Source organism: Aquila chrysaetos, chromosome 17 (assembly GCF_900496995.4).
Source record: "Aquila chrysaetos chrysaetos chromosome 17, bAquChr1.4, whole genome shotgun sequence".
NCBI classification, from domain to species: domain Eukaryota; kingdom Metazoa; phylum Chordata; class Aves; order Accipitriformes; family Accipitridae; genus Aquila; species Aquila chrysaetos.
The window spans coordinates 7,244,094-7,256,171 of NC_044020.1; the positions used below are offsets into that span (position 1 = coordinate 7,244,094).

At 37.5% G+C, this 12,078-nt stretch overlaps 1 protein-coding gene across 2 annotated transcripts in view; it reads left to right on the top strand.

The window, feature by feature from the left end:
* The window catches only part of SYCP3 (synaptonemal complex protein 3), a 13,188-nt gene continuing 1,110 nt past the window's right edge, over positions 1-12,078 (top strand). The window contains exons 1-7 of one of the 2 annotated variants that reach the window (XM_030040236.2): positions 1-1,334; positions 2,911-3,058; positions 4,213-4,288; positions 5,365-5,399; positions 7,770-7,887; positions 8,931-9,030; positions 9,866-9,964. In XM_030040236.2, the coding sequence (XP_029896096.1) occupies positions 2,929-3,058; positions 4,213-4,288; positions 5,365-5,399; positions 7,770-7,887; positions 8,931-9,030; positions 9,866-9,964 (558 nt within the window). In that variant the 5' untranslated portion in view covers positions 1-1,334; positions 2,911-2,928. The remainder of the gene's footprint in view (positions 1,335-2,910; positions 3,059-4,212; positions 4,289-5,364; positions 5,400-7,769; positions 7,888-8,930; positions 9,031-9,865; positions 9,965-12,078) is intronic. The other variant, XM_030040237.2, reaches the window with a different exon arrangement.

A 12,078-nucleotide genomic window follows, 5' to 3' on the forward strand; every position in this document is an offset into this window, starting at 1 on the left:
ACAGTAATAATTTAATATTAATTTGAAGCATGGATGGATTCTCAAAGTAGAATCAAACTTTTGAGCATTGTAAAACTGCAAGCATTTTAAATTATTAAGGTTACATTTCATGCTAGCAATACATATTATGCTGAAATGTAGCATATAAATAAGTAGTTTACACTACCTCAGACTAGCAGAAAATGAGACATTTCAAGAAATGCAAGAAAGCTTTGATATCTTCTTACTCTTCAAAATATTATTAGGTAGATTCAAGTGAAAATTTTAAGGCAGTTTTTCTGCTTAAGTTTATGTATAAACAAACAGATTGCTTGGGTAGCTCAGCTGTCACTGCAATTCATTTTTGTTTAAGCAAATTTTTGAAGGTAGATTGATGCCATTTTGTTTCACTACAGCAGTAAGAGCCCAAAAGATGTAGCATAAACTTGCTGAGAAGCATTCACGGAAAATTGCTGCTAAAATCTGGAAAAAAGCAAGCAAGCGAAGCAGGGTAAGGATGTGAACAGTGTTGTGGTGGCAACCAAGCACCCGGCCACAGCCTACATCCACCCGAACAACCTCTTTTGCGGACTTTTTGTTGTTGGAATGAGAAATTTAAGCCATTTCTATAAAAAAAGAATAAAAATAGATAAAGGTAGGTGAGGTTTAAAAGAGTTTAACGCTGGATCTGCACGACGTGCCCGGCCGGGGCCGCAGGTACCGCTCCCGCGGGCCCCACGGCCCGTGTTAGTGCGCATGCGCCCCCTCCCTTTTGTGCGGCCCGCCCGGCTTCCCGCCTTTTCCTCGGGGGCGGGAGTCGCTGAGGCGGGACCGGCTCCTGTTGTCCCCGTCCGCCGCGAGGGCTGCCAGAGGCTCTGGTGCGAGTGGAGGTGAGGGGTCTGGGACGGAGCGGTGTTCCCTCTGCCTGCGGGAGGCTGTGAGGCTGGTGGGTCCCCTCCCTGTGAGGCGGCGGCCGTGGTGGGCGCTGTGCGGGGGTGAGGCAGTGAGAGGGGAGAGGAGGCCATCGCAGGGCAGAGGGAGAGGGATGAAAGGTGTTTGGGTGGGGAGTATGGAACAGGGTTAGGACACTGCGGTGCCCCTCAGCCTTTGATACCCCAGTGGCTTCGCCCCAAAACCTGTTGTGGCAGTGGTGTGGTGTGGGCCTGTCTCCCTTGCTGCTCTGAGGTAGAAATAGGTGGGACCCCACAATGAAAAGCCCAATGTAGGAAGGTCACACAAATACTGGTTTATTTCACGTCTTTTTGGGCAGGGTGAAAAAAGGAGGCGAGTTTCTCTGAAAAATCGTTTTTAAATGCGCAACTGTGGATTGAAGATACTTGAATTGGCTGAAGCAGGTAGCTACACAGAATGGGTGAAGGCTGTATGAGGTTGTGAGGTGGCAAGATTGTTTTACAGTTTACGGAGGGACTGGGGTGTTCTGCTTTGTGTACTGATTTTCAGTACAAAGAAAAGTCCCTGTATGTGACATAAAATACATGCTTGCAGTTTAAAGTCGAAGCGCTTTGTTTGGCAGCCCAGAGACATGCACAGCCAGATGCCATACAAGTACTTTCCTCCTTACATCACGTTTTCCACAGCCACAGTAGTTGAAAAGCAGAATGAGTTTTGAAAATTTTCTCTCATTTGAGGATAATTTTAATGCAAGAGTTTTTGATTTTCCAGTTAATAATTTAATGAGGTTTTGGTTTTGTTTCTCAAGAAACTTCCAACATCTAAAACATACTACATAGAGAAGCATCAACCACAGAAAAAGCTGGGTATTGAAAAGCAGTGTTCCTTACTTAGTAGCTTAGTGTGATCACGTCGTGTATACCCATGTAATATGTGGTGAAAAAAGTATTTTCATAGCCATGGACAACTAAGTCAAAAAACAGAAATGGGAAACTCAGGTGTGCGTGACAGCTGTTATTGTTGGGGGGACTTCACAGTCCTGGAAATTCAAAAGATCTTTACTGGAGTTCTCAATTTCAGTGCGTGAACTTAATTTTCAGATCTATCTTTGCCCTGGCTTGTGGAAAACCTATTGATATTACTAGCTGTGTTGAATTGCGTCTAGAATGAGTTTATCCACTGCTGAGTCACACCTTGCTCAGTTCGGAAAACAGGGTACTTGCAGCTGATATTTTTTTCTGTATTCTTTCCATATTCCAAGTAATCCAGTTATTTTGTGAAGGATTTTTAAGGAAAAAATTTTGTCACATGCATTTAATGATTACAAATATGCTCTTTTCCTTCTAAATAGATGTTTTACTCCTTGAATATTTATAAAAATACACAGAATATATAAAAATTAGTATTACTAAAGTAAAGAATATTTTTTTTAAGAGGGCAGTGTATTTGTAAAACGTTTACAAATACAGAAAATGCATTAGTTACATTACAGAATGCAGAAGCATAATAGCTATAAATAAAGATAATTCAGAAAGTGAAAGTTGCCCAGGATTTTTAAAAATGGCGTGCGTGTGTGTGTATATTTGTCTCTCTAGTGTGGGATGGCTTGTAGAATCAGATTGTTCTTTATGGCTTATCATTTCTGTATTTTGTAAAATAGAATGTTGGTATAGCTTTTTGGGAATGCAGTACTGGATATGACAAAATACGTAGTAAACATTATGAAAGCCGAGCAGGCAGGCACCTTAAGAAAGTGTATCATTTACTTCCTTGTTTTTCAGCGGAATCAAGTATGTTCCTATTAGCCCTGGTAATTTTTTTTTTACCCTGTTCTTAAAAACACCACTGATGGGTAATCCTGTGGATTACCTCAAAACTAAAACAGTTTGACTGCTTGAATATCCTGACAAGTGGAGACTGTTACAGGGTTGTCTATAACAGCTCAATATAAGCATGAAAACATACTTATCTTAAAAGTGTTGTGGGGAGTTAGGTAACAAATACAACATACCGTTTCAGTAGGAAGAAAATCTCATTATGGCACCATCGGGAAGAAAGCATGGAGGAAAAGCTGGTAAACCAGCACAGGAAGATCAAGCCATACCTGCCTATGACTTTCAGGAGGAAAGAAAAGAGCTGAGTGGATCAGAGGAAGATATTAGAGAAGGTGCTTATATGATATTTTTTATACTTTTTTTTAAAAATATGAAGTTTATAATATTTCTGACTATGAATAGAAATGAAGACGCCTCTGTGTTAGCGAGTGTCTGAGTAAGCGTGGTTCATAATGTTTGTGACAACTAGCCTCCAATTGTATAATTTTGATTTGTAAGAGAAGAGAACACAATAGAGTAGCTCTGTATAGTGCACTATTATGTCTTAAAATTGTAGGTGGAGTCTTTAATAGAGTAGGATTTTGTTACCTTATTCTAATGCCATATCCTTCTATCGCCTGGCTGCATATAACATTGTGAGATCAGGATAGAACAGAAGAGCTCTGCTTGCTTGCATGGATTGCTGCATCGGGTAGGGTAGTTGGAGTCATAACACTGGCAGGGTTAAGAGTACTTCAAGAAGAATCTGAACCAAAGAAAAGAAAGAGGGAGAAGCAGAGAAAGCTGAGGAAAAAAGAAGAGAAGGCAACCAAGAGATTCTTGTTTAATTTTGAGGGAGTGTCATAAAAAAGCACACTTTGCTTAAAAATAGAGTTCTCATTCATCACATGATAGTTTTTTGTAAAGTTTGATGTAACTCCATTTCTGGATTTTTGTCTTTCAGCAGTTATCTCTGGGTTTGTTTCTCTTAGTTTCTCCCCTTCTTCATTTATTCAGACTAAATTCCTCCCCCACCCCTTGTTAATAGAATCTGACAGCCAAGGATTTTTATTCTTTGGAAAGAATATAGATATCTATTTGTGATTTTGCTTTCAGAGTACACAATTTCAGTACTTATTTTAAGTACTTATTCTTACAGATTGGGCTTTTTCAATTTTTAGATTATTTTTACCTTTCTGATGATTGTTATATTGTGAGTTGGGAGTAACTGTGTAGTAGTGGACAGAGAAACTAAAACTGGTTGAGACCAGTCTAGAGGAACTCAAGGCAGTGCCAGCTCAAATCTAGCCTTGCAGAATAATTCACCACCATCTGTCAACTCCAGATTCAAAGTTTTAGGAGCTGTATGTGTTATGGACGGGAACTGAGACCCATGACACATGTTCAGAGAAGTGGCATTACAGAAAAGTAATTATACTTTTAATAACTCAAATGACCCCCCAAAACATAAGATATTTTTGTAAATCTTTTTGAAATTTATATTAAGGCGAAACACCGGTAATGGACAAGCATGGAAAGAAGAGAGCTTTGGTGACTACTCATGTCGTTCCAGATGATGTGGGGTAAGGTTAAGATTTTTTTTTTTTTTTTTTTACTGATTTCAGTTATTCATTATGCTTGTTTTGCCTGTTTTGGTTTGGTTTTTTTTTTTAGTACTTGATTCAAAAATCAGGTGACAAATAATACAGCAGTTGTAGGTAAAAAAAAAAAGTAATATTTTAAAATTAGTAATTCTGCAGTTTCTTTGTAGATACTTTTGAACATGCATAGAAAAAGATATATTTATGTGAGTTCTTAAAATTCAGTTCTTTCAAAAGATGATTTAAGTTTTATCCTAAATTGTTGATCGTTAAGTTTCTTCCCTCTGATCTTAGTTGCTTGAAGATATTGACAGTACTTTAAATATCCAACTATTTCATGGAAAATAAATTCTCTTTACAGATAACTCTCATGAAATTCAGTATTTATGGGCAGTGTAAATGTAATGAAAAAGTGTATGTTGAAATAGTTTTTAGCAAGATTATTGCTGTTGAGTTGAAGAGACCTTTTTTCCTTTTTTTTTTTCTTTTTTTACTCTTCAAAAAAGAAAGTGCTATCCTGTGGAGAAGATGCTATAAAAACAGGAAAAACATTTTCTTTACCCACCATGTCCCTTTTTGGATTTGTCAGCTATTGTACCACTGCCTTATACACTGGTATTATCATCTTAAAGGTGTTGTAAAAACAACCCTGATATTATTTGTCTTGAATTTTTCTTACTGTGCCAATCATGCTGTGATAGACTTGTTTTTATTTGATGTTGCAAATACCTTTTGTGTTTTCTTTTTGTATGGGGAATGATCAATTTTATTTACCATCCTCCCTCACTCAAGACCCTTTAAATGCCTAATACTGCCTTTTTACTGGGGAGTAAGTTAATAGATTTTAGTAAATTTTTTTGAAAAAAGCAAATTAGTCTAAAAAAGAGAACCCTCACAGGAGAAAAGGAGTGTCATTTTTTATCTTGTAGAACAGCGGCATCTCTGTCGCTGCTTACAAGTGATAGGCACGTGATTAAAATTAGTTTTAAGCATATACAACAGGTCTTATTCTGAAGTCAGAAAGTGGGCAAATAAAAATTTTAAACACTGTTTTGTAGGGGTGAAGTACAGAATATGCTGGAAAGATTTGGAGGTAAGTATGTTTACATTCTAATAAATTAAAAAACAATTCACGTTTAAGTTGCAGAATTGGTAGTAATTCCTTACCATAAAATAACTTTCAAAATTTAGATAGAATGACCAGTCTTTCTAGCATTTTTCAGCATTTCTGAAAAAACGCTAGTTTTCAGAAAAAAAGTTATATTTAAGTAGAGCAAAGAGAAAGAAGAGAAGGGAGAAACTGCGTATAAAGTGAGATGTAGTAGTGTAAGTAATTACAAAGGAAAAAGGGAAAGATGCACAAGTGCTTTTGATTATCAGTTCCAATTAAGAAGTTTAAGAGGCAGTGATTATATAGTAGAGAAAAGGGACAATATGACTCAGCTGTTCTTACTCCATTCTTTGTTACAGTGACGTAGAAGAGACTGGGGATTGCAAGACTTGAGTAAGAAATTAGGGGCACGTAAATGTTAATATAAGCAGCTAAATAGAACAAGTAGTTATAATTCTAAACAAGGAATTTTGGAAGTAGATTGTAGTTGTGATACAGAATGAGCTAGAGAGTAGTCTGTACTCCGCCCCTTCAGAAATCTAGAGAACAGGCAATCAGTAGAAAAGAGAATTTCAGCAGGCAGGAGGAAGATTACAAGTATCTAGAAGAGCTAAAGAATGAGGGTAAGTAATGCCAGTCATCTAGCGATAAAAGATTTATACATGTTACCTAGTTGGATTTAGTTTAGTCATAATCAGATCATCAGATGGCTTTACTTAGAGTTAAATTTCCAGCTGAATACTAGATAGCGGACAGGTTAGAGAAAAAACACATTTCGCTTGTAAAGAATGTATAATACATGTCACCGTGCAACAAAGCATCAAAAAGCTGTGGAAGGAAGGGAAACCATTTTAATGCCAGTATTATATACTTAATAGCTGATTAATAGTTTCATTTTATGTATAAGAAAATGCTGTACACAGTCATTACTTGCATGTAAATCTTGAGGTGAAAGAGGAGTTCAAGGAATTCCTTAATCCATGAATTAAGACTTTTTGCTGTTAAGTTACATATTAGAATGCTATTGTAGATCTAGCAATCTAGGTAGGAGGAGGATTTCAGTGTTCAGAAGCTAGGACTGCTTGTTATTGAAGACTCAAAAATAGGAGGGAAGGAAGGAAAATGAATGGATCAGAGAAAGGATGCTGTCTGCTCAAAAATAATAGGTTTGGCATTAGCAGGGCCAGATGCCTCAGCAAATTAGAGAGAAGTTTGACAGATGTTTCCTGAAATCTACAGTGAGAGGGAAAGGAAATTGCTGTATTAACCTTAAGCTGTGACTTGTTTGTTAGATCTCCAAATGTAAATTAAAGTGAAACAAACATACTAACTTATATTAACCTGAATACTTTTTTAAAAGTATGAAGTCTCTCCAAAGTATGAAAAATAGTTTGTCATTCATTCATTCCATATGTTCACAGTGGTAGTAATTACATACTACCTTTAATTTATTTCTAAAATCTATGTAATTTGAATATTACTCTGAAACATGTGGTTTTTCTAGGGAAAAAAAAGTGTCAGCATAACTAAATTCCTTGAAGGCCTGGAAACTGAGCTGGCACTGCAGTCACACAGCTAAACTAATGAGGCTTTTGATGGTGTGACTAAAACATCATTAGATACTAGAGAAAAGACCAAGGTGTCTGTACTCAGATTTGTGCAAGGTATCTCTAGCTTTGAATGGAGAATTTACAGACTGTGAGATGTCCAAATACGATGTTTTGAAGATATGCAGTGTGAACTGATTGGATAGTGCTTCTAGTGTTTCAAGCACGTATGTGTGCTTATTGTATGGATGACATGTTAGATAAGTGCACGTTGGACCGTAATCATCAGTAGGGGAACACGATGACAGTGTGTAAGGAACTGATTTAAATGTACATAATGGAAGCATTGCAGCTACCCTGAGTTCAAACTGCTGGACAGTTTCAGTTCACTATGTGTGTCTGCTCAGAGCTAGTCTGACAGTGTACCCACTACCATCTTGCCTAGAATGAAAGAAGCTAAAGCTGTGTCACATCATGGTAGGTCCTATTTGGTCTGGCCCCTGAGAGGGGAGGGACTCGAAGCAGATGCTGGAGTAGCTGGTGGGGCTGGGCAACAAGCAGTTGCAACTCCAGAGGCCAGGTGTCGGTTAGGGTGTACGGGAGGCTTAGGGAAGCAGCACTCACACCAGTGCCAACAGCAGGTTGAGGGACACTAAACACAGCAGCCAGGAGCCCAGATCACATTAGCTTCTTTCCATTAGAATACACCTCGTTCACTTCTCCAAAGCGTAACTCCTCAGCATTTTTAATAAAAGGCACAATGTATCTCAGTATGCTTAATGTCTAAATATTCTTTGATTTTTAGCTGACATTAACAAGGCTTTGTTAGCTAAGAGGAAAAGATTAGAAATGTATACAAAAGCCTCACTCAAAACCAGTAACCAGAAGATTGAACATGTTTGGAAAACACAGCAGGAGCAAAGGTAACATTTACTCTTGTTTTTCAAAGCTGTGAACTCAAATTCCCTTTTGTGTCACCGCATCGATAGTTGGTCCATCTTCTTGCAGTTAAATAGCAAGTAGCATATCTACTAGTTAAGTATCTGCTTATGTCCGCTGTTTTCTGCTGCCTCCAGTTGTGTCCACTTGGTTAAATTGACTGTAGAAGTTTAGCACAGTGCTTTTTCTTTTGAATGGAGAATCTTAAGATTTGGAATTTTGAGAGCAAGGTACCCTAAAGAGCTGGTTTTACTTTTGTTTTATCTTTATGGAAAATGACCTTTGATGTTATTTTTGTCTTTTAAACCAATGTTTTTATTTTTTCCACTTCAGTTGGAATTTTATGTTTCTACTTGAAACTGAAAAATGTTCAGTAAAACTTTTATACCATTCTGGTTAAGAAAGAATTTTCATTTTCACATTGTAAATCACTTTCACCCTACGTAACATTCCTCTTGCCTCTTAAGGCATATTTAATTACTACATCTGTTACTACAAGTAGAGCAAACTAAAAATGAGACAGCTAAAAACTAAAAGTCAGCAATACTTATAACTGTCTTGGTGGTTTTATATATATATATATATATATTTGCAACTTGCATTGACAAAATTTAAGTTTACATAGAGAAACTAGAGCATAATGAACTAATGAATGAGCTAATCAATTTTTCATTATAAACCCCTTGTGTTAAAGCCAAGATGTGTAGTTGGGTTAGAAAAAATGTAGTACATCTCAGAAAACCTGACACTGTTAGGAAGAAAAGTTGTAATTTTTTTTTAACCTGAGTTTTGTATATGAGTGCTGTCTCCTTATATGTATATAATCCACATTCACTCAGAAAGTGTGTGTGTATATATGTCTGCTCAGTTTTTCAAAACATACAGTATTCAGTTAGGGCCAGATGTCAAACTAGGCTGTTTATCTATGCCAGCTCCTTTTATTCTACTTTATGTGCGTGTTGAACTTTAGCTTTCCTTGTAATTCTTTGTAGCATTTGTCATACTTACGGCTAGTGTCTGTTCATAGGCAGAAGCTCAATCATGAGTTCTCCCAGCAGTTCCTGACTTTATTTCAGCAATGGGATGTAGATGTGCAGAAAGCAGAGGAGCAGGAAGAAAAACTAGCGGTGGGTTTCCAGCATGGCATGAGTTTCATTGTATTTTCACAAGGAGGGAATATTGTTGTTCAGACACTCAAGAAATGTAGAAACACTTTATGTAGTTCAAACAAACATACGATTGTTTGCCTCTTGATTAAAAAAATTCATTCAAGTTGGGTGGCTCTCAAACTGTAAATGTTTTAAGTTTGGGGATATTTTTTAAAGTGAAGAGGGGTGCATTTATAAACTTTATTGCAGGTTTATAAATGGCAGTAAGTGATGCCCTAGGCCAGCCAGCATATGGCTTGAGAAAAGCCAAGACCACTTATAGAGAAGAAAGATGTGTGCTGTTTCTGTGTATCCATAGTCTTTGGGTTCAGGGAACAAAGGACTAAAGGAAAGTAATTGTCTTTTAGCATGCATTGTTTAAAAATATGCCTGTATATAATAAATGTATGAGAATTTGATCATTGAAAGAGGACAGGAGCTATACAATGGAATGTAATCACATGATGTTGCTGTATTTGTACTCCCAACACATTTGCAAGTTTTGCTTTTCCCTAAGCAGTACATTTCCCTGGGATACCCTTGAGAACTGTGTTGGATAGCAATCCTCATATGATCTCATAAGGCTAATTCAGGTTGGAAGGGACCTCAGGAGGTGACTCAGGGCTTAATCCAGTCTTCAGTCTTTCTTTCATTAATAAGAACAAGGATAACTCTCCAGGCAGAGATCTACATTACATGACCCAGATTTCCATTGAGGGCAGAATTTCTCATTCTGATAAATGACATTAGTGTTGCTGTCCAAGCGCTTTTGGTTAACTAATGTGATTATTTTTTTCTTTTGCTTCTGCTTCAGAATATGTTTCGTCAGCAACAAAAAGTTTTTCAACAGGCAAGAGTAGTTCAGAGTCAGAGACTGAAAACCATTAAGCAACTCTATGAGCAATTCTTAAAGGTACAGTAAATTTTCTTCTTAGAAGGCAGCTGATCCTTATCATATCACATAAGAAAGCTGTATTAATTCAACTTTTATGAAATACAGAGATTTAAGGTTCATTTAGGGAAAATAACAGCCTTGCATGAATATTTATGTTAGTATCTTTCCCTTATTTGTTAAGAACATGGCTTGTTCTCTCTATACATGCATACATATTGCATCTGTTTAATAAATGATTTAGTTAAATGTGTTCTAACAGGGATCTGATTGGCTTGCCTGTTTCAAATATTTAACCAGAACCCTCAGAGCATACTTTCTAAACAGAACACAGTTCTGTACCAGTTTAAAGGTTATACAGGTCAGTTAAATCATCAGGATTTTGTCTTAATTATTCCCTTAGATTTTTCATATGTATTTAAAAAAGGGAAACTTGACAATCTATTAAAAATACATCTTAGGATGCAATCTACTGCTTTTATTATGGCTGGCAGGTGCATCCCCCATAATGACAATTAGATGCCAATTTTTTTCTGTCATTAACCTTTCTAGCTATTGCTGCTTCTTGTAAGGAAAGTGACACTTAAAGAAAAATCAATTGTAATTCCCTTAAAATTGCCCAGTTAGAACTCCCTTCATCTCTTCCTAAGCAACATTCAGTAGAAAGTGTTTTCTTTTCTGTAACCTGGTATTCAAGGTAAGCATTCACTAAAATGTCAGCAGGAAGAATCTGATGGCAATCATGATTTATGGTGAAAACAGGCCCAGCTGGATGGTTACGTAATCAGTCCTGTTTAACTTTCTGTTGCTTTATGCATAATTTTTTGTGTTTGCTGAGAGTCCCTACAAACACCATTTTTTGGGACAGTGCTTAGAGAGATAATGTATTTTAAACACATGATTAGTACTGATCAACTGTGGTGTGTGTTTTGATTTTTTTTTTTTTTAACAAAGTAGCTAACATGCTAGACAGCAATCAAAAAATGATTGAGTACAACTACCCAAAAATTTGACTTTTTCATAAAAAAAAAAAACCAAACAGTTTTTCCCTGTCATTTTACACTTAAGAACAAAACAGTTTATTCCCAGAATTTCCTTCCCCACTATTTTTCTAAGTAAGGTATTAGAAGTCTAAACTGAGAAAAATGAAAGTACCCTAAACGATTGGTTTTGTAATAAATGCAGAGGCACAATACCATAGAATCACTGAAGGGCTGAGGTTGGAAGGGACCTCTGGAGGTCGCCTGCTCCAGCCAGCAGGTGGTTCAGCAGGGCTAGCTAGAGTCAATTGCCCAGGACTTATGTCCAGATGGCTTTTGAATATCTCCAAGGATGGAGACTCCACAGCCTCTCTGGGCAGCCTGTTCCAGTGCTCAGTCACCCTCACAGTAAAAAAGTGTTTCCTGATGTTCAGAGGGAACCTCCTGTGTTTTCAGTTTGCCTCTGGTCCTGTCACTGGGCACATCAAGAGCCTGGCTTGATTTTCTTTGTGCCCCCTCTTCAGGTGTTCATGTATATAGACAAGATCCCCCCCAGCCTTCTCTTCTCCAGGCTGAACAATCCCAGCTCTCTCAGCCTTTCCTTGTAAGAGAAATGCTCCTGTTCCTTACTCGTCTTTGTGGCCCTTTGTTGGGCTCTATCCAGTATGTCCATGTCTCTCTTGTACTGAGGAGTTTGGAACTGGATGCAGCACTCCAGGTATGGATTCACCAGTGCTGAGTAGAGTAGAAAGATCACCTTTCTTGACCTGATGGCAACACTCCTCCTAATGCAGCCTAGGAGCCTGTTAGCCACCTTTGCTGCAATAGCACACTGTTGGCTCATGTTCAACTTGGTGTCCACCAGGACCCCAGGTCCTTTTCTGCCAAGCTGCTTTCCAGCTGGGTGGCCCCCAGTATATACTGGTACATGGGGCAGATTCAAGTCTGTCAGTTTCTGATAAACCTTAGTTTCTGTTCAAGTCATTTTCTAACTGGTCCGTTTTTGAAATTCTGTTAGTTATGATACGGGTTTTTTTCAAGTCTGGTAGCTTTGAAAAATAAATCTGAAACAGAGCAACTCTTAGTTTAAGATAGTCGAAATTTACAGAGGATATTACAGAAGAATTAATAAATAATAACTGTTCCAAAATGTCT